Source organism: Strix uralensis, chromosome 4 (assembly GCF_047716275.1).
Source record: "Strix uralensis isolate ZFMK-TIS-50842 chromosome 4, bStrUra1, whole genome shotgun sequence".
Classification (NCBI taxonomy): Eukaryota; Metazoa; Chordata; class Aves; order Strigiformes; family Strigidae; genus Strix; species Strix uralensis.
The window spans coordinates 105,114,453-105,136,831 of record NC_133975.1 but is presented as its reverse complement, the minus strand read 5'-3'; the positions used below and the strand labels follow the sequence as shown (position 1 = coordinate 105,136,831).

The 22,379-nt window shown below is 37.8% G+C and overlaps 1 protein-coding gene across 1 annotated transcript; it reads right to left on the bottom strand.

The window, feature by feature from the left end:
* Positions 1-509: 509 nt before the first annotated feature.
* Positions 510-21,310, bottom strand: BRMS1L (BRMS1 like transcriptional repressor). Its single transcript, XM_074868318.1, has 10 exons — positions 21,110-21,310; positions 15,071-15,161; positions 13,799-13,926; positions 10,973-11,052; positions 8,831-8,927; positions 8,340-8,423; positions 6,272-6,336; positions 4,766-4,805; positions 3,768-3,894; positions 510-2,066 (listed from the first exon to the last, which is right to left on the bottom strand). The coding sequence occupies exons 1-10, from the start codon at positions 21,243-21,245 to the stop codon at positions 1,943-1,945; spliced, it is 972 nt and encodes a 323-aa protein (XP_074724419.1). The 5' UTR covers positions 21,246-21,310; the 3' UTR covers positions 510-1,942.
* Positions 21,311-22,379: the final 1,069 nt, after the last annotated feature.

Here is a 22,379-nt window from a genome sequence, read left to right as displayed (position 1 = left end):
ATTACCTGTCATGTAGGTATGAATGATGTTTATTCTGAATAAAGAAGCCACACTCACCAAGTGTCAGTCCAAACTGCAGGGCTGTACAAAGCAAAGTTCTGCACCCAAGGAGATCAGATTAGAAACAGATTTAGAAATCAATTGCAGCTAGAGAGGTGCAGAATACAGAGAAAGAGGAAAGGTGTGAACCATGGAAACAGTTTAGGGTGCCCAGCATGCCCTAAATACAAATGATTTCAAGCACATCAATAGCTAAGAGGTTCTTAACAGTGCTTACATTTGATTTCTAAACAGCACAGAATAGTGCTTCCTTAAAATATTGAAGAAAAAAATTGTAAAAACAAACAAAATCTATACATACAAACTCTCCAAATTCAAAAGAAAGTGAAAGTCTAAGGTCTTTAAAAAGATATAGGCCTTCTGAAAATGTAAATAGATTTCCCTTCAACATTTGGTATAACAGCAATTCCAGCAAGATGAGAAAACCAAAGAGCAAAACATAGAAGATGTCCACTACCACAGATCATTTATTTATACAGTTAAAAAATACGAATATTTTATTACAAAAAGTTTATCAAACAACTGTATACATACAGTTCATATTGTTAAAAGCCAACATGTCAATTGATACTTTATGTACATTTGATTAATAATGTCATACAATTGTAGAAAATCATCACTCAGCAGAAACTGATTTGGCATTTGGAAAGTAGTTACCACTCTGCACTAGAAGAGACAATTAATAAAGGAATAAAACATTTATATGTTACAATAAAAATACTTATTTGCTGTGATCATTTAAAGCAAATGGATGCTTTCTTTCTCCAAGAAGAATCATAAGTGGAGATTAAAGTGCACATAACCAACGCATTAATAATTCTTCAGCAATCCCATCTATCATTCTAGATGCTCCAAGCACATCACAGTAACATCAAGGATTTAGGAGTTTTCTCCGTGGCTTAAACAGTAAGACTTAAGAGAAATTCAGCTTTCTAAGCTGCATGGAATAATTCTGGTATACAATAAAATGAAGTAGGGTACAGAAATCTGGAAAATAGTGTTTGGTGAAAAAGTCAGTGTAAATTTTCCCAGATATATGATTTCTGGGGAAATCTTTTCCTTTTGAAAAAAGGATGCATGTTATTTCATACAACTGTGGACCAAACAAGCAGAGCATGCAACAGTATTTACATAACCATCCCAGCAGCTGCTCTTTGTGGGCTACATGTAACACAGGTTGGAGCAACACTGTCTACTTTTTGCATTAATTTTGCTAGCAACCAGGGGAAGAAAAAAAAAATTCACCAACAATTTGTTTACTATAGAATAGGGTCCTAAACTAGAAAAGTGTTCCTCAAAAAATGTAGCTCAAAATACTGGTTTTATCTCATTACAAGCAATATAGTAAACCTTACAAAATATAACACAGTCAGTAATAGCAGAGCTGTCAAGGACAATAATTTTAATAAATCGGTCCACTTTGGATAAAATAAAGCTTATGCATATTACAATCTATTCAAAAGCAACAGCTGAACAGGCTAAATTTACATCCACAAGAGAAGCATGACATGTTCACTGAAAACAAAGTGAGTTGCTGGTAATTATGGTTATCATTTTTATCACACCAACTGGTCACCAACGGAAAAAAAATTTTTTTTTTTTCCAGTTTACAAATATGAGAAGTTCTGAGCCATTATTCTTGAAGAGCATACTTTGTATCTTAGGCACTGGACCCAATTTAGATGTAAAATGTTTGTCAAAATGATTTAACATCCTCAGGTTTCTGAAGGTGATCCATATGAAGTTTACATACAGCACTACAAATACACATCAGATACTGCTGTAAATTTATAAGGAATACAAAACACTATTAAATACAACTTTCACCCCATGGCACGTCAAGCATGGCAATACCACTTGTTTCATATCTGGTTAGCAACGGTCAGTTGTGGTTATGCTTTATTGAATATTTTCCTTTCTGTAGCTGAGAAATATATAGCTTGGACTTGCTTCCATCTGGTCTTTTAAACCAAACTTCATCATGGTTAATTGTTGTAATTATGGCACTACAGAAAATGAGGGAAGAAGGGTCAGGGGAAGAAAAACAAGAAGAATTTAGAAACCTTGTAAGTTAATAAATAACCTCAAAACATTTCCATACAGTAAATGAAAACATACATTAGTTGTAAATGCTAGCCCCAAAATATACTGGCTCCATTGGATAGTTTTAACAGAGTCCTTTGGTAACTGCATGTGTCTTTAGTGAAGGTAGTTAATTTTTCAGCCATCTATTTTCTTCTCCTATGAGAAAACCCTCAAGATGTACAAATATTTTGATTGTTTTAAAGAACAATAGTCATCCCATAGGAAACACAACAATAGACTACCCGTAGTAAAACACAGATCTGTTGGAATACGCACCCAGAAATTACTTTGTGTATGAAGTATTTAGAAAAAAGTTAAACAGATTGAAGCCCAAGATTTAAAGCAGAAAAAGTATTCAACTGTTAGTCATTATACCAAGACCATAAGAAATAAAGTCAAAGCCTGATTTACCAAATCATTCTTACATGAACCCTGCTTTTATGCTCCTTGTTCACTATTTGTACTAAGGTTTACCACACAATCCCCTCCACATACCCCCTAGGAAAAAAACCATTTTTTTCAAGTAGAATTGATGACAGAAAAAAGCTCAAAACCACAGATTAAAACAGTTAATGGAAGAAAGATCTATCACATACTGAGTGTGACAAAACTCCCTCCAGGAAACTCTTCAGCCTTAAAAGTTGCTGAAATCTTGGAAAGCTGGGAAAGTTCCACTGTATGCTTCCCCTGTTAAGCACCATCTTTTGGCTTTTTTGTCAGACACTGGATATTAAGATTTTTTTTTGGCCCAGTGTAACTGCTATATTCTGCTGAACTAATTGAGATTTTTTTAAATTTCAGAAAGAATATATAGTTTACTAAAATACCTTCCTGTTTTAGCCCTGAACAAACACCAAAATCACCAAAATCTGTTCCCCTTGACCATACACAGGGAAGAAAAGAAACAGACAGTTTTACAGTAAACTGCTGCTATATGAAGTTAAAGTTAATTTTCCTGAGTAGGCATGCATATTTAATGAACGCTGCGTGTAGATTGATTTACCCTACTCTGTAAAAGGTAAGATATACATTTAAATTAAATCTTGTTTTAAATATACCCACCTTTTAGAATTTACAAATATTAACCATACATAGAAAATGCATTTAGAGATTTTAAACATTCAACTAAATTTGCACTCTAATGTTCAGACTATTCCCAGGTAGAACCTTTGTTAAGAGAAGGAAACACCATAAAAAAAGTTCCACCTCTTTCAGAGCATTAATCAACTGAAAACAAAGCTTACCTTTAATGGTATAAAGTGTTCTTCCATAATTAAGTATTTTTGGGTGGGCCAACAGATCAAATTCTCAAAGCAAAATAATCCCAAGATACTCAAAAAAAACTTACTCAAAAGGCTGTTCAAAAACTAGTAAGAGCTTAAATTGTTAGTGAGATCCTAACTTGACAAACATCTCATTACCTTCAGTGAAGTCCAGCCTTTACTAGCCTCTCTCAGAAGTCCAGTGCTCAATCTTCTTTGATAATACCTATCTTCCAAGGTGAACTAATAAACGTTACTGAGGTGGCAAGTATTTTGAAACAAGCCTTATTCTTCAATGCCATCATCTTATTTATTGCTTAACATGAATGTACAGAGCTGCATAAACTGAGCAAACTTTACCTTGTAGGACATTCATCCTTCTTATCAATGCATATTGTCTGTCCACGTCCATACCACTCTCCATCATAATAGAGTCTTCCTTCTTCAGATCTAGCACTATGTAGATGCTTTTCTAATTTGACAGGTGCTAAAACGATCAATAAAAGTCATTTAATACTGACTTGGCAGAAGTCAGATGTTTAAATATACTTTCATCAAGTTATTTACATAGAATACATATTTTTTCCATTATCAAAAGTAGTTTCTTTCTTAATAATTGCAAGAATGCAAGAAAATTGGAATTAAGACACCTTTTTATATCCAGTCAGGAAAATTAAAAGTTATGTTTCCATTTTCAGACAGAAGCTATCTTCCCCATCACCTTCAAGTGATATGAATTTTCACAAATCGAGTAATGCAATATAGGGAAGACTTCAAATGGAAGAACCTGAAACCTCTTCATCACCACATTACCACAACATGCAAGTCATAACACATCGCTAAAGAAATACACCACCTGCTTGCCTCCCGTTCCTTTTCCTCCTTACTCACTACTTCCAAGTATTTGGTTTTACCTAGCATTAATGTGCTTCTCACCTCAGTGCCAAGTATCAGTTACCACTCCTTTCCCATAGACTCTACTTTTTCAGCGCTGTAGCTTGCAGTGAATGCGAGCATCCTTTAGAATGCACTCCTGAGGCCCAGATGCTCTCAGTTTCCTGCCTCATCTTGTGTCAACACTGGCATAGCTTGCAAATATTAATTTGTCTAACCCACTTTTAGAAGTCTAAATTTTTACTGATAATTTTCTAGAATTCAGGTGTCAACACAATCATCAGCAATTGAGCTACAAGTGTCAGCACCTGAGAAAGGGGAAAGACAAAAGCCACATCTTCCAGCTACCCCATCCCATCCTCCATCACTACACCAGGGCTAAAATAAATATGATCTGCCTAGATGCATTTGCATTGTTGCACACAGCAAGTTCTGTCTTGTGAAACCAGACAATGTTTACTTACGTTCTGGCTTTACTCTGTGTGGCCCCAGTGTAGCCATTGCCTTGAAACACAAAAGAAAATTAAGTTAGTCAGCAAGCCTGGTCTTTTTTTTTCTTAACTGCCAGCTTTAATTGTGAAGTTATGTGCAGTGTAACTCAGGATGCTTGCTTTTACATACAAAAACCACAATCAGAACAAATCTAAAATAAAAGTGTGTTCAGTGGTGACTCGGCTACTAAATACAACAGCATGTTGAGGGTGAAAAAAATCACCTTCTTTAGTAAGTTTTGATTTCAAGTAACTCAGGAGATTTTCTAAATTAAATCCTCAAAATTGCTGTTATGTAATTCTGTCAAGAAAATACAAAATGACATTAACTCATTCTGAAAACCAAAATGCTATATGAACAACCTACTCTTTTGATTTATACTTTATAATCATAAGTTCACAAATTTTCTCTCATGCGAACTCTAGATCACACATAGTATAAAAGCAGGTTTAAAAAAAACCTCTAAGAGTTTTTTGGGGTTGGTTGGTTGCTTTTTTTTTTTTAAAGTTATTTCCAGAAAAGGCAAAATCCCCAGTAGATTCTGGGTTTGTTGCTACTGTTCAAAATCATGTCACACTACAGGAAGGAAACTGAAGGAAAGCTCTTTTGTGTCTGTTCCTCTGATACTGTAGGAAAAGTCAGAGAAGTTTTCACACAGGCATCACATTTTACTTCTTGTTTAGGAAAGTAGAAACAAGAATATATTACAAGTATAAAGCAGGATGGAAACTGACTCAAAGCCATTTCCCATCAAGTTTTTGAATTCATTAAGTGGTTTCCTATATAAGCTGGGAAGCACTAGGGTATTAGGGGAAATTTTCTGACTGCAGGTCCAAGGCAAGGATAGCGGTTCATTACAGCAAGTTACTTTAACGATATGACAAAGATCTGAAAAAGGCAGTCTGCCTTAAAAACTGGATTTATTTTTTCAAATACATCAATTGGTCAAACTAATTTCTCTTCCTGTAAACCCTGATACTCTTATAATCTGGGAAAAACATAGTGTTTCACTTTATATTAAAAAAAAGCTGTAAGGAGAGGTCGAAGCATAGAAATCTTCACAAAATAAACGATTTACCATGTGAAAACATACCATATTCTATATATTTTTAAAATCTTAATTTAAAACAAAATCCTATCGAACTATCCTAGTTTCTACCCAATTATGCTAGACGATGAGAAAGTAGATCCTCCTGACACAGGCTTTAGGCTCACTTTATCATGGAAAATTACAGACTACCCATTTTAGAGATAACCTCTTCCACCACTTCATTGGATTCCTCTGTATGATTTGGGTAGAATCAGAAAAAGTAGCAATAACACAGCTTGAATCGGAATGATTAGCTGACTACTGAAGAAATAAAAATCTGTTTAGAATTTTGATCATGTAAGAAACACATTTACATATTTTTAAGAGGCAAAAGGACTAGACAAGAATCCAAACAAAACCCACAGCCACTAGCATCCTTTCATCTTACCTTCCTTATTGTCGTCCAGTCTTCAAGTATATCAAGGTCTTGTAACATATAAACTATATAGGGACGTGGAAAAGTTAGGGAAAACTCAAACTCTTTTAAACAGTAATAATAAATATTCTAATGTAGAAATTCAGACTACTGGAGTTCAACGTGACGACAAGATAAACAATTGTGAAACAGTCATTCCATCCCTAACAGTTCCAAAAATCATTCTATTTGCAATACTACAAATTACAGTTAAAATGCACTGCAAATTCAATAATATATCACTGCAAATCAGCATCTACACTAGTATCAGCTTTAATAAAATCATTATTTTTACAGTATTAAGCATCATATTTCTTTGAGAGAAAAGTGTAGACAGCACATCTGTGAATATCAAATATCCAAAAAACATCAAGTAGAAAGGCAAAGCCCCTTCCTTGAACTATCAACTGTAAAAATACTGTATTAGAACAATATGTGAACTTGAAAACAAAACTCCATATAGCACTGCTATTCCAACAGTCTTCAGTTTTTAGTTTGTTTCTCCCCATTTCTTCTCTGAAAAACAAGGTTAGAAAAAGGTGCTATGAACACTTAAAAGCTAAACCTCCTAAAATGGGATATGAGAGCTTTAACTTACATTCCATTTGAAATTTTAAGAATCTTTAGCCATTTTCAAATTTGTTTTCCTCTACATAGCAAAGAATTACAAATCAAAAGGCATGTAAAATTTCTAGGTATTTGCTTTATACAGATCTATACAAACTGACAAGTTCACAACTATTTTAAAAGCATAAGCAAAAAGAGCAAATTACTTCACAACTGAAAGGATTTTCAGCCTCATGAATTACCTGAAATTGCTGGGGTTTTAGACCTAATACTCTATTAGTACGTTCTACTTGGAATGTATTCTAAAATGGCAAGGTAGCTCATAACTGATAGAAGCTGATGCTATTTATAGGCACATCCTGAAGAAAAAGATGACCGAAACAACCTGTCACTGACATTGCTAAAAGGAGGTAAGAAACTAATGAAGCCACTTGTACCTGCATTGATTAATACCACTTGGCTTTTAAGCACTAGTTAAAAAAACACCTCTACTAAACTGAATTTATGACACATTCTAATGGAAGGACAGTCATTATTAGGACAAATCATCCATCTGGGACATGTTCCAGTAAATCAACCATTCTGAAGAAAGGTGTCTCAATTACGACAGTTTTTTCAGAAACTTCTTCATTCCCACCTTCTCCTAATGTTACAAAACTTTGTGAAAGTAGCAGGATTTTTTGCAGCATCTTTGGCCTTTATACCAAATAATGTCAATACTTAGAATTTGGTCTCTTTTAGGTAGTCTCCATGATTCTGGCAACTTCTAAGCCATCATATCTCTGTCTGATAAAAACATTAGGCTGGGGGTAGGAGCAGAGAGAACGCTCAGTTTGCAAAGGCGTGTCCTTTCTCTGGAGAAAGAAGATACCATCTCTTAGCTGTTATACTTAAAAAGTTTCAGCTGCACTGCATGCTTGTCAACAGCTATGAAGAAGTAATCAATGCAAAATTCTTAAATACTATACTCACCCTACAGGAATCCCAAACTTACAGATGTGCCCCCCCCCCCCCCCCCCAAACCATCTCAATTCTTGGAATTCTAAACTTTTAATCAGAGAGGGTTCTAAAGTCTATGGAATTATTACGAAGTAATAAATTGAGGTAAGGATGTCACAGTATGAGAAGTAAAGATGTGAAGGAGAAGTTACAGAAGTCAAGTTATACTTTGCAAACATAATGCCTAACTTTTTTCTGCTTTGGCCTTGTAGCTCAATTTTTTGAACAGTTAGAAAAATCGACTTTTAGAAATAGTCTCTATATGAAACTAGTAGTTAAATACAAGAATCTTAATTTCAATTTTCATAATGGGATGTGTCAACATGGTCTCTCTAATCTGAATTACAATAACATCTGCCATGCAAAAATCAATTTTGAGAATGCACTATCACTTCAACTTGTTATTAATGACATCGGTAATAAGACTAGCTATAAAACACTACTAGAAAGAACAATGATTTCAGTACAAGGATATCTGATACAACAACAGGTTTCTTCTTATCTGGACTAAATGGGTCCTTCCTTTTCTTCCTGGACTGTAGCTCATCATTCCATAATTCTGAAAAGACACAATAAGAACATGCTATGAATCAGAAATATTTACATGTTTAGCCCTTTTTCAGCAGAAAACATTGTCCAAAAATGAAAAATTTTCTGGTGAGATGCTGTTTCTGAACAGAATGAAAGTGTTACATGATTATGTAGTTATAGATTAATACTCTCAAAATACACGAGCGATGCTGACAATTACTAGACCAAAGTTTGTTTTAAGCTTAAATTCAACCCCCCACTCAAAGTTTACAACTGAATAGCATTCTACTAGATAACCTGAAACTCACCAGACATACTATTTGTACAGTCAACTAATCAGTAGCTACCAGAAGATTTAAAAAAAAAAAAAAAAAAAAAAAAAAAAAGCAACACCAAACAAACAGAAAACCCCAGCAACTTTGAATTTCCATCCACCTGAGGTAATGTCAATGCTATGCCGGTCTTCTTCAAGTCTTCTAATCTTCTCTTCTAGTTCACTTTGTACAGTATCATATAACAGAAGCTTTTCACTCTGAAAATGCAAGGAATTACACATTTTTATATGACTAAGTTCTACCATCTAAATATATATGACAACAATTTAAAGCCTGAGTGGAAGGAAGGTAAGAGTAGCTTTAAGTGAAAATTCTTCAGAAGCCATAAAGCACGTGACATTTCCCTCTATCCACTTTCTTAGCATGAGATCCTGGCTCCTTAAAGACAGCATGCTCATTTGGCATAAGTGTAAATATAGTTATCAAATATCAGCACCAAGAATAACAAGTATATCAAAGCATACAGCTAGGTCTCTAGCATAACATAAATACAGTATTTTCCTTTTGGATAGCAAAGACAGAAAAACACTGAACTCTCTAAACCAGTAACATGGAATTAAGTTGAGATCCAAGCCTCAAGGAAATAAAGTTACTGTTCTTTCACAAGCTTGCACGCTTCCTAAAACACAAGTAGAAAATACAGCTGATCGCTACATTTCAAAGTTCATTTTCACTGAGCAGCATCTTTAACTATGGAAAACAAAGAGCTTGGACTTACTGAAAAAACAGCTCAAGCAGCACAAGTCACTGCATCTAGCTATGTGCTGCCATGTCTCTGCCAGAAGTTGCAGCCCTAGAGCCAAGTCAACAGATGTCTGCACCTCAACTGCTCCTGCCCATAGCACAGCATACTCTACCAGAAACTTACCTTTACCAATGTTCAAGCTAGTATGCTGGAGTGAAGCAAAACAGTTGAGGAATAGGTGAAAACAAAGAACCCTGTTCTACTAAATGGCTGTCATGTTCACCATTCCCTTCAAGTTACAAAGTGCTTAAATTCCAAAGACCTCCTTTCATATATTTTTCAACCCCTAATTATAAAAAAAAAAAAAGTCCCAGTGGAATTGAAAAGGCAGAAGTGTCTTACATATACCTGAAACGCCAAATGAGTGTTATCTGTTCTAAGACCATTTTAAAATAAAACAGTCTTTGTGTTTAGACATCTGTTTTGCTTTAAGCACTTGGTGACAAATAAGATGTGAAAAGCTGTTACAGGCATCAGAGGCATTCTTGCTGAACTCTTATATTGCAGTGGAACAGTGATTCTACAAGCAGCACTGCTGACTTTAAAGAGCTTTCACCTCCAGAGACCCTTATTCGATGGTGAATATTTGAATTCTGAAGGTTTCACAGTAAAAACGTAATAGCAAAACAAGGGACAAGGACCACCTTAGTGAGGAGTAATATATAGCCAAAGCAAATCATTCAATCACGGATGAGAAACCCTGCAAGTCTTACAGGATTCTGTCCAACCTCAGTATTCACAGGAGCAAAGCCAGTCAGTAATGAGTAGTCCTTCATTATACCTCGTTCTTCCCCAAGGCATCAAGAAAATGGAATTTTTTTTTAAAAGTACACATGCACATTCTTGCTTGATTGGTATGGTAGGAGCCACGGGCTTTAGGAGTGTGGTGAACCACTCAGAAGAAAACACCTTTTAAGCAACTGTAACACGGGGCTGAGGAGTACTATGATGCAAACCTCAGGATCTAAGCAGCTATGTTACAGCTTTGGACATGTACTTGAGTACTTATACTACAGTACCAGTATTTAGATGCTTAAACAGCAATGTTCATGTTCAAGGAAATATATTTTTCCTGTAACTGCTTTTGAAATGACAACTCTATCACAAGCTGTCCAAGGCATCTTAAAAGACATTATTATTATTGTTGTTGTTAAAATGTAAGGTGCTTTTTGCTAAATTTATGTCAGATATTTTAGTTACTGCTCTTGGTAATCTTTTTATAACAAAGGTAAAAAAAAAAAACATGCGAGAATCTATTATAAGAACCTGTTAATGAAAAATAAGAAACCTTAGCTATACTTATATGCAAAGCCAAACTAATATAAAGCTAATTTTTACATGCTTTGAATAACCTCTTATGTGGGCTTAAATATCACAAGGCAATTGCCTTCAAATAGCAAATAACAGCAGTAATAAAAACATGCACTGAACTTGGAAAGCATGACACACAGTAAAGTTAGATGAGATTAGCTATCAATGTGAAATAGCTGGCACAACCTCACAGTGCTGTCGAGAGGCTTGAATTTCACATTCATACTTGTTCTTCACAGATTCCAGACAAAGCTCTCTATAGATACCTGTAATCAGACATATTAGAGCAATATTACTTTCTTCAGTTTATATTTGATTTCAGAATTCTCTTTTAAGACTGCCTGCATGTTCCAAAACATGTACATTGAAAAATACATATATATTATGTATCGGGTACTTAAGAGTGGCTCGCTGCTTTACGGAGTAAGAAAAAGTAACCCCTTAATTCAGAAGACCTGAGTAAACATAAATGCTATTTTAACATTGTGTCCTCAACAAATTACACCAGCAGTCATGCTAACTTCACAAAATATGTCTATTTCATATTTCTGATCAAATTATACTAGATATCCTCAGTTTTCAAATCCATGAAGTACTAAATGGCCTCTTCTATTTTCTAATTAGAGTTTTAAATAATGTTTTGGGGTTTTTAAATAGCTAGAAAACTTTATGAAAGAACAAGCTTTTACAAATTAATATTTGGAATAAGGCTTACTTTATAATGCATGACCTTAATAAATCACATCAGTTAACAAGACTCTGTTCCATTCTTAGAAATAGCCACCTTGCAATACAAAGGATACTGCTTCTGAGAATTAGAAGCATTTCTTATACATTCCTGAAAATGTGTCTACTAAACACACAGCTGAAAAAAATCTGAAAGGTATCTGAAACGTAGTATCTGGCAAGTATAGATAGAACCTGATTTAATATATTTAATGCATTCAACACAAAATACTTAAATTGTTCCAGATTACCATCTTGAGGAGCTAAGTTTGCACACATGCTCATGCTGTCTAGCAACTGAAGAACTCCCAACAACAACTTCCCTTAGAATTCAGTTGACTATAAATTAATACAGTACAAGAGAAACAATACTGTTACCTGCAACTTCTCTGAAAAACAAACCACAAAGTATTATGCCAATCATCCTTCCGCTGTGAAATCACTTTTGATCTAGAGTTCCAAATGTTCTCTTCTTACATCAGTATGTTATGCTTTTTTTTTTTTTTTTTTTAATATTTATGGCTGACTGACATATCTAGGTCTACCAATTTATAATCACTGCTTATCTGCCTGAAATTGAGCAGTATGGGTATGAATATTTCTAGAAGAAACACTTATAATCCTGACTTGCTGAAGTAGTCAATATCCACATTTTGTGTGAATAGAGCTCACTGACTGCGTTAGAGAGCAGAGGAACACAAGTTTCTTTTTTATCACAGATGCAATTATATCCGTAGTTTAGCTAAACATAGTTTAGCTTTTTTTTTTTTTTTTTACCCTTTCCTCCCATCTCTCAGGTAGAAGTAGGTCCTTAGAAGTTACCTGCTGGAGTTCAAGTCCTGCTGCTACTCACTTCTGTCAAGGCTCTCAAACAGTAAGAGCAAATAAACCTGTTCTGCAGTTTTTTGCTTTCTCTGGAATAATTTTATCAATCTCATTCAGTTGAGGACAAAAGGAAAAAAAAAATAATCCTCATTTCTAGTCTTGACTTCAAGGAAACTTTGCAGCTTTTACCCTGGGCTCTTTTCACTTTGGAACACAGATCTTCCATGCTGCTGAAGACAAATCAAGAGAATCTGTAATATTCTGCCAATCCACACCCACCTACATGAAAGCACTGACAGACAGCCGCATTTAAAACTGAAAACTGAAAGCCTGAATTAAGGCTTCTTTTATATCAGACTTCTGCAAGTTCATCTGCGAATCTTCTGCGAGGCCCAAGTGGGCTACTTAGGAATAGTCAAGTCAATTTGGGTGAAGATCTTAAAACCCAGAAATTCTGGGTCACCAGCTGAGGAAAAGCATTATGGAAAAGACCAGGAGGGATAGAAATACAAAAGCACTGACCAAAAGATTTCAAATTCTCTTCATAGCCTGCAGTTAAAAGTACCAATGAAGGCATACTGAGTAGCACTAGTATTATGAGAAGTATAAGTAGGCTTGCCATTTTCCAGTTTGCCTGCACCATGCTTCTGCTGAATTTCTTAGGAAAGACACTGGCATAGCATCTCTGGCTAGAGATCACAACTGTCTGCCTTTTGGCTCTCTGACAGCCTGTGTTAGGTGACACTTAGACAGCTGAATTATTCCTAAAGGAGTTGAGCTATAACATGAAAAGAATTTATAATAGAGAAGTACAGAACTTTGTCTTCCTGTAATACTACTGTTCCATATGACTATATGGTTGTAACCTGGAAGAAGATAAAAGATCTTGCCTGCTTCTTCTATGAGCATAAAAGCCTATCTAAACTTTAGTTTTAATAATTAAAATGCATCTTAGATAAAAGCTGCTAAGGACAAGAATTTTCCTCCTTCTCCAGATGGAACAGTAGTATGGGAGCAGAAGAGTAGAAGAAACATAGACTAGAAGAGCAGAAAAAACATGGTCATCTAAAATGATCTGGCAAGCACTTCATGAGATGGCATCTACATATCTCATCATTTCAACAGTGACCAGGGTGCACTTGATCCCAAACCTTCCGACTAATAAAAATTATTAGCGTTTTTAATTCAGTAATTTTGTGCTTACTACACAAAGACAGACAGCCATTAAATGAAATATAAAAAAGCTGTAATTTCAGTGTGATGTTATCAGGCAACTTGTGCAAAGACGTAAGCAACCTATTCACTTTGACTTGAAAATCATTCTACATTTAAAACTATGCCACAGTATTTCCAACTTTAAAACACACTCCTTTAACAGTTCTAAAGGAAAAAGAAGATTGACCTTAAAATGCATAGCAAGTTTATACTGTTGAAACACCAATACTCATTTTACATGCCTACCTGCCACCTTGGTTCGGATTTGCATATTTTCTTGTAAAGCTGCCAACGGTTCTAAATATTCAGGTGCTTTTCCGGCTATGACTTCTTGTAGTTTTGCATCCACCTGGCTTAATCTTTCTTTGTAAAGTCTTAGAATAGTAGAAATTAAAAAAGATGTATTTTATTTAAAAGCAAACACAACTCAGAAGAAATATTTTAAAAAGAACTATTCTGCATCTCTTTGTTAATGTCATGGAACATCCACTGAAGCAAAGTTAAGATTTGTTACCATCTGAATTTTCCAATATACATTTTCTTTTTGAACAATATTCTTCAAGTCTAGTAAGCCTTTCTGGAAAACACATGCAAACAATCAGAAGTATAAAAAGTAAAGATGAAATAAAATGTATCTCTATTTCTAAGGAAGAAGAAAAAAAATTGCACAGCTGTTAATAGGATTAAGATGGAGTAAGAGGTGAATCAACATGGAAAAGGACAGGAAAGGGTGCTACAACACATAAGAACAATATGCCTTATATCATGGGAGAGAAAGACAGACATTTTATGGATAGAAACACCCATTCGCTCTCACATATCTGCTCTCACCCTACCATAAACCAAAGAAAAAGAGAGGTGGGCTCTTACTGAAGCAACCCTCATTTCATCTCCTGTGAAAATCCACATATTGCGTAATATCACAAATATCACAGGATAATTTGTAACTGACATCTTCCATTCCTGCCAAAACGAAGTGTATTTAAAATATTTTTACTTTACTAAAATTCATTCCTTCTATAAAAGCTGATATTTATTGGCAGATAATGAACAAATCTGCTTGCATTTTGAATGCATTTTACATTTTCGTTCGTACCAACTATAAAAACTGCTGTGATACCCTGCAAAAAACCCCTAATTTCTTACTCAGCAAAGACAGTTCTTGGGTCTGTCCCCCATATATATATAAGGATGAAAAAGATCTCGAGTAAATAAATAAATAAAATCACAAGTTTCCCTAAAATGACAATTCCTTGGTTCTGCTAAGGATTTTGATGTAATAGACCACACCTGCCCTTCACAGAAATAACACTTCATAACCATTCTTACAGCAAAACAGAAAATAAATACATAAAAGTATTCTGGAGCAACTACCTGCAAATAATTTCAAAACTCCCAAACCTTATTCTTCTCCAAAAGTAGCATCCACATATATGAAGGACAAGAAACACCAGCCCCACACAATATTCTCATGGAATGGATCCTCAAATGAGGCACTTAAAATACTAAAATACTTACTGATCTTTAAGGTCTGTAAATTGTTTTTCAAGATTGGACATTTCATCTAAACACTCCATTCTTCTTCTTTCACAGTCCTCATCATCCATTTCTAAAAATAAAAAAAGGTAATTTATTTTGAACAATGTAATGTATAACCAAATAAACTGGATATTTTGTTTCTAGTAAATTTCAAGCAACCCTGAATTTTAGCCATGAATAGATTATCCATTATTATTATTATTTTCTTATAGCAGAATATGAGAAATCACTTGCTATATAAACTACAAAATAAGAAACTTTGATTGAACTCCAGAAGAAACCCCATAAACAGCAATTTCTCTTCTTCAAAACAGGAAACATCACTGTAATACTTCAAGAGGTTAAATTTCATGACTGATAATACAAAGTGTACCTAAGAATGCATGAAACAAAAATTAAACATTGTATATCACACCAGATGAAAAGCACCCTTAAGCATGAAGAGTTATTAGCCACCACTGAAAATTCCAGTGTATCCTGAGTTAGTATGAGCAAAAGCAACCCCTGGAAAGCAAGCATAATTCAATGTTACATTTGTCATATAAAATTCAAGGTTTTGTTTTATTAATATCAACTTTTTTTAAAAAGTAACACAGTTTTGAAAACAGGTTTCATCCTGTTCAACTGTGAGAGTTCTTTGAAGCTGAAATATTAATGCAGAAATATCTGTAGTTCTTCTTAATGACCATTTAAAATTATTTCATTTCTAATGAAACACTTCTTAACCTGCAAAGTCTAGAATTCTACAGAAACTTGATTTTACATGCTTTTATGCAGCAAGAGCAATTAACATTAAACTCTTTCCACAGTTTTTGTTTTAATTTATATTCCTGAATTTTTTCTTTATTTACCTAGTGAACTTAACTGTAAAGTATAATAAATACCCACTTTTTGGCCAAAAATTTTGCTACTTGCCATAGAGACATCTGATGTTACTAAATCAGTTGTTAACCTCCACTGCCTTTTCTTAGACTAGGAAACAGAGAAACTAAGCTACAAAATTCTTGACTCTTTCCCAGAAGAAAAAAAAAGGTTTTGTTAAGCCATATTCCAAAGTTAGAGATGTCCTGAAATGGCTTTATAGCAGCAGTATCTCCGGGAATTTGCTCTCTACAGTTATGGTACAACTGACAAATTTATCAAGCAGTAGAAGACATGCAGCTGGCATGGCCACACAGTCAGGAACTTGGGCTGAACTTGTGCAAACAGGCCAGGTGTATGAGAGAAGGGACTTCTTCTACAGAGGCCACATCCATCTAAGCAGTTACTCTGACGAGAAAAATCCTAACTCCTGACGGAAAGGCAAAGCACGATCCTGAACCAAGCAGACACAGCCAAGACTCACTCTTCTAGATTATAAACAACTCTGAGCCTTTTGCTTCTTCCTCACTCACATTTTTCCAACAGACAGGTTTAAGTCCTTTATGGTGTCTCCTACACCAACTACAGAAAGCATCATGCAAGTGTTCATCCTTATTGTTTTGTAAAAGACTATGGCAATTTGCAAAGGCGATGAGGTGAAAGGATTAGCTTCAGCGCCAAGCATAGCTACTTCAGAGGATCTGATTAACTCACATCTTCCACTCAGACCTCTGAGTGTATGAAGTTTTCTGCACATACCTCCTTCCTGAAATCACCACAAGCTTTTAAGACTAAAAACTACACTAGCTCTCTCTGCCTGTATATGAAAACTCGCAGGCAGGTGGAGCAATATTAATCTGTTTACAATGGTACCTACAAGTCCAAATCAAAGACCTACTGCAGTTTGTCACATTACAATTAGTACAAGCAAAACAGACAGCATGTACAAAGTTTTAAAACATGATATAACCTGAAGTATTTGAAAGCAGAGCAAAAAAAATTAAAGAGAGAACTTCAAAAAATACATTGAATGCTTAGCGGGGGGGGGGGGGGGGGGGGAAGCGTATCAGGCTCTTAAGAGACACTATTTTATTTTAAAATTGTTCTCAAAAGTAAGGCAGATCTTGAATCCCAAAATAAGGCTGAAAATCAGCTTAAAGAGCAAAGTTTTATTTGGCTGTCCGATGTAATACTCAAGCCAAAATTGATTGGGCAGCTTTCAACTTGGCCAGATTTAAGGAATGGGGCAATCATACTACTTGAAAAGTTGTCTAAAGTATTTATGTGCTATAAAAATAAAGCTTATTTTAAATTAGAAGACATCTCCCTGTGAAGCCAGACAGGAACAAGCACTAGGATACTGACAGTTCTCCCACTTTATTCTCACACTCAAATACTTGTTTCAGATGTGTTCAGCTATGCTTTTGGTAAGTATGTTTTAGTAATGAATTCACTCAGAAGCTTTTCACAGAATTACAGAATCGTCAAGGTTGGAAAAGACCTTGAAGATCATCTAGTCCAACCATTAACCTAACACTGACAGTTCTCTAAATTCTTTAAGAGATTCTCTAGTTCTTTAAATTAACATGGATTTTATTGTTTATGTATGTTTAGGGACTACAAATCAAAGAAAATAGAAGATTAGAACTGTAACCCTGACTGGGGATCAGTGCAACACCCACTGTTGGAGGGCAAGGGGACTGCATCTTACATTTTAAACTTGTGTTGCAAGGAAATTATAATGTGTTGGTATCTGAGGGTACAGCTGACTCTCTTGTAGATATTAAAGTAACACACAGCACTCTCCAATCTCCCCTCAGCTACGTATATACTGAGAAGTCTTTGACTTTCTGCCCAGAAGTCTACATTCTACCTATCATTCATACTGAATAGCAATTCACATGCTAAATCACTCTTCAATTGTTTCACCTTTATTCTGCCTCCAGTAAGATTCATAAAGTGAAGATTTTCAGAGTCCTGAAATATCTTTAATTCCTCAGTTACAAAACTTCTTCCCCATGGCCTTAAACAACATATGGATTGGGGAATATGCAGTACTGAAAAAGAGGTTTTAGGATCAAAACTCATGGATTTCCAGTTGAAAATTTACACCACTGGAGGCAGAAGATTCTTCATTTCATATTAAAACACTTGGTAATAGGTCCATCCTGTCTCAACACTTCAGATTTCCCATAAAGTTTCATACTGCACAAAGTATTTACTATATTTTTAAACACTTTCAAAATCACAGTCATTCTTTTCCTACTACATTCAAGCAGTCCAACTCAGTAACTAGGGCAGCCTGGTTTAAAGACAAAAAACCCGTAATACTTAAAATGTCATAGTGCCTAAAATAGCTTTTTTTTAATAAGCTGTGGCCTATATAAAGTGCTCTAAAAAATGGCCAAGTTCTCATCTGGGATGGTGAGCATAACTTGTGGGTTTTTTATTCATCCCTAATATGCTGTTCTACATCCTGGTCAATAAAATACCCTATACTAAATACATAGCGTCAAAAGGAATGGGATAGAAACAGTGCCAGCTCTCAAGGGTAAGTTATACTTCTTCTAACCACACCTTCTGTATTCTCAGGCATCTGCTGGAACAAAAAAAGGCTCAGTGCAAGTAAAGCAAATGACAAATTTAACAAAAAAAATCCTTTCCTTCAAAATATTTTTTCTTATTATTACTAATTTTAATTAAGACTTATTTCTTGCAGTGCTAATCATCTCATGTCTGTAGGAGCAATATGCTTCCACTGAGTACGTTCATATTTGTCAAGACACTGAGACAAGCATGTAATTTCCTGTAATCATCGCTTTTTAAGTGCTCTTTTAAAAGCATTTCTCTGTGGAATGCAATAGAAATTATCCAGAGAGCTTCTTGTATTGTTTTAAAGAAACATTCACACACTACATTCACTTAAAAGACAATCCCTCCTTCCTCCCCCCTAATCCCAGAAGAAACTAAAACAACAGAATTATTTGCCTTCAATAAAAATCAACCAAAGTGTCTTTGAGGACATGTAAACTTCAAAGTTTTCTTTAAAACTATCAATTAGCACAACTACAAATGGGACTAAAGACAAGTCTTGAAAAAGAGCAAGCTTCAAAGCTGAAATTAATAGGGACAATTCTTTCTTCACCAAAGCCAGGGAGTTGGAGGAGAGAAAGAGTTAAGTTTACATCCATTATACCAAGCTCCCTTTCTCACACAGAAAATGACATTTTTCTAGACAGATTAACTAGAATAAGAGATGAAGAAAGGGCATTCCCACACGGCATCTAGCTACAATACAAACTGGAAGGATAAGATGGGCTAAGTAAGTAGTAGTTATTGTTGCTCCAGGACCCCATCAAGGAGTCTTCACAACTGTATGTCTCACCCACCAGCTGCCCAGTAAGATTGTATATTCCTCCTTTACACTCTCTCTGTTTCCCCTGAAAGATGTAGCAAACTTCATGTATCAGAACTTCTTGAAAAGCCATCTCCATTAATTTGTTATCCAAAATACAGTATTCCCTTTTTAAGCCAATGTACAATTCTGATACTAAAAGAATTGAAGCGTGCTTTGGTAAGTCACATCTGAAAGGAACAGAGTAGGCTGCTGTGCAAACAAGGACATCATGAGATACGCTTTTTCAATTTAAAACATGATTACTTTCAGCTGTTTACCCTGGTACCCCCACTCAAGTTCACCTTTTTTCCAGCACAACCACCAGCACACACAGATGCTGCCTAGGTTTTTAGGTTTCATCAAATCAATCCAAGACAGTTTAGGCACATTCTTCTGGCCTTGTTTTTCAACGGAATCACTTTGAGAGAACAGGGGTAAGGAAAGACTGATCAGCCTTCCTTAGTAGTCCTCCACCTACAACAGCCCAACAAGGGCAAGATCCACCAGTCTACATGGAACCTGTGGAGCAGGTGTTTCCCCAAACTGCATCTATCAGTGGGAATACAAAAGCCATAGGATCTAACATTCCAGATCTCCCAGATCTTTTAACAACAAAAATGAATACTTAACTGTACATTGGGGACTTTAACACACCAAGATAAATCAATCACAAGCCGATATATGTAAAAATATAGTTTCACAGCTTCCTAATTTATCTAGTTCATTTGTCTAGTCCTACTCCTACTGTGCCAAGCCTGGCACTCATGCCACAAGCCAATGTGCTACTGCAGGCATGGGACAGGATCCCAGCAGACCACTCTAAATCATTTAAGCTGCCAGAAACAGACGTCAGAACCACAGCTAGCACTAAACATGGCCAGTGTTTTTCAGCTAGCCCTTCTAGTGACAAAGATCCTGCTCATGGAGTTAACTTATGGAGCCCCAGTGACTCCAGAGCAGCAGTGTATGCATCTGATGATCAGTATGTTTCCCAGTAAGCAACCATTTTATAATTTACCCCTTGTAATTACAAGGGAAGTTTGAACAGATAATAACCTCCAACACAGGAAATTGAGCACAGAAAAAGTAATCCTTTTAAAGCTGGATTTTTACCTGCTAATATCATTGAAAATCTACAGTCCAGAGGAAGCTATGGAAAAAGGAAGGGACCTTCAACAGAGCACAGGTTGAAACGCTTTGCAAGAGGCCAGACGTACTGACAGGGCTTCCAATGCCCCCTCAAACACAGGCCTCGAAACATCTGAAACTCACGATTTTGCATTCGAGAAAATACATACATATATACACACACATGTATGCCTGTATTTTGTGTCCATGCATGCACACGTACGCATGTACGTATGCATGTATGTCAAGCCTTTAAGCGCAGATCTTCGCGAGCACCCCCCCGCCCCGGGCCATGCCCTCAAGCGCAGCAGGGCACAACCCACAGCACCTATTACGGGGCGGCCCGGCCCGCCAAGCCCGGGTGCCAGCCAGCTCCGGAGCCGGCGGCTCGGGGCAAAGCGGGGCTTCCGTGCTCATGCGCCCCGCCACGTCCCTCCCCCGCGGCCGGCGGCCCGAAGAGAAGCCGGAGCACGGGCTGGGCTGGGCGGGGTCACGGCGGGGGGGGGCACTGGGAGCCACCGGAGCCGGGGGTGGGCGGGATCGGTCTCTTCCTCTGGGGCTGCGCGCCGGGCGCTGAGAGAACCACCGCGGCGCCCCCCTCAGAGGCGCAGCCGGGCGGGCGGCCGCAGTACCTGAGCTGTCCCCCTCCTCGGACACGGACGAGCTCTCGGTCTCCTCCTCCTCCGAGCTGCTGCCCTCGTTCTCCCCGTAGTCCACCTCCATCTCATCGTGGTTGTTCTCCTTCTTCTCCCGGGAATGGACCGGCATCGTCCCCGCCGCCGCCGAGCCCGGGGACAGCCCTTCCCGCCGCCGCTCCGCCGCTGCCGCCGGCCCCTCCGCCCCGCCCCTCCCCGCCTGCGCAGCCTGCCCCGCCTGCCCCGCCCGGCGCCCGCCGCGCCCTCCCATTGGTCGAGCTCCGACGCACGCCACGTTCGCCCGCGCGCGGGGCATTCTGGGAATTGTCGTCCGCCGGGAGCGGCGAGGGGTGGAGGGAGGCGGCGCTCCGTGGCCGTGAGGGGCCGGGCGGGAACCGAGGGCTTCCCGCACCCCCTTCCCCGCCCCGGAGCACTCGCGGGACTGCTCGCCGCTGAGAGGCTCCATCGCGGTGAGGCGGAGTTAGGAGCGCTTCGCAGCTGCCCGTCTCCCGCGGGGGAGTGGGCCTGCGGGGCCGGGGGTTCGGCCGTTGCCGTTCCCAGCCGGAGCAGTGGAGGAGGACCCGGGACCTCACGTCTGCCCGCGCCGCCCGCCTGGCAACGCCGCACCTGCAGTGCTGCCCAGGAGCTTTGCATCGTGGCAAGGCGTCTCTTGCAGCTTGCCGCCTCCCTCTCACCTTCCCCCTTGGGCTCCGGAGGACAGAGGTCGCGGTGAATAGCGACCTCCCCACCAGAACCTGTTTCTTCCCCAGTGTCACATTCTGTGATAGGCTTTAAATTCAGTCAGACCTAACTTGGTCCCCTAAAGCTGACAGCAACTATTGAGAGCGGACATGAGAAGGGACCAAATGGATATGCTGCAATTTGTGCAGGGCTGGGATAGGTTTTTTGGCTTTGAGTATCGGTATTTTTCTGTACGTTTGCCAACTGCCATCAGTTGTGCTGTGTAAGAGGTACTGAATACAAGTGATGCTTACTGGAGCAAGCTGTCTTAACTGTCCCCTTGCTATGCAGGACTGATTAGCTTCACTCCATACAGATGCACAGGAAAGGCTGGCAGGGATCCCCAGGAGCCATGACATACTCAGTTGGTTGTGGCCCGCAGGTAAGCGTGGGCAGTGTCTTCAGGGCGAAGGTGAGCTCGCTGGTACAGGACAGGCTCAGTTTGGAAGTCTGGGCCAGGTGAAGGAGCTGTAGAGATGCACCATGTGTGTCCCAGTGATGTGATGTGCTGCTCCAGTGAAGGTAA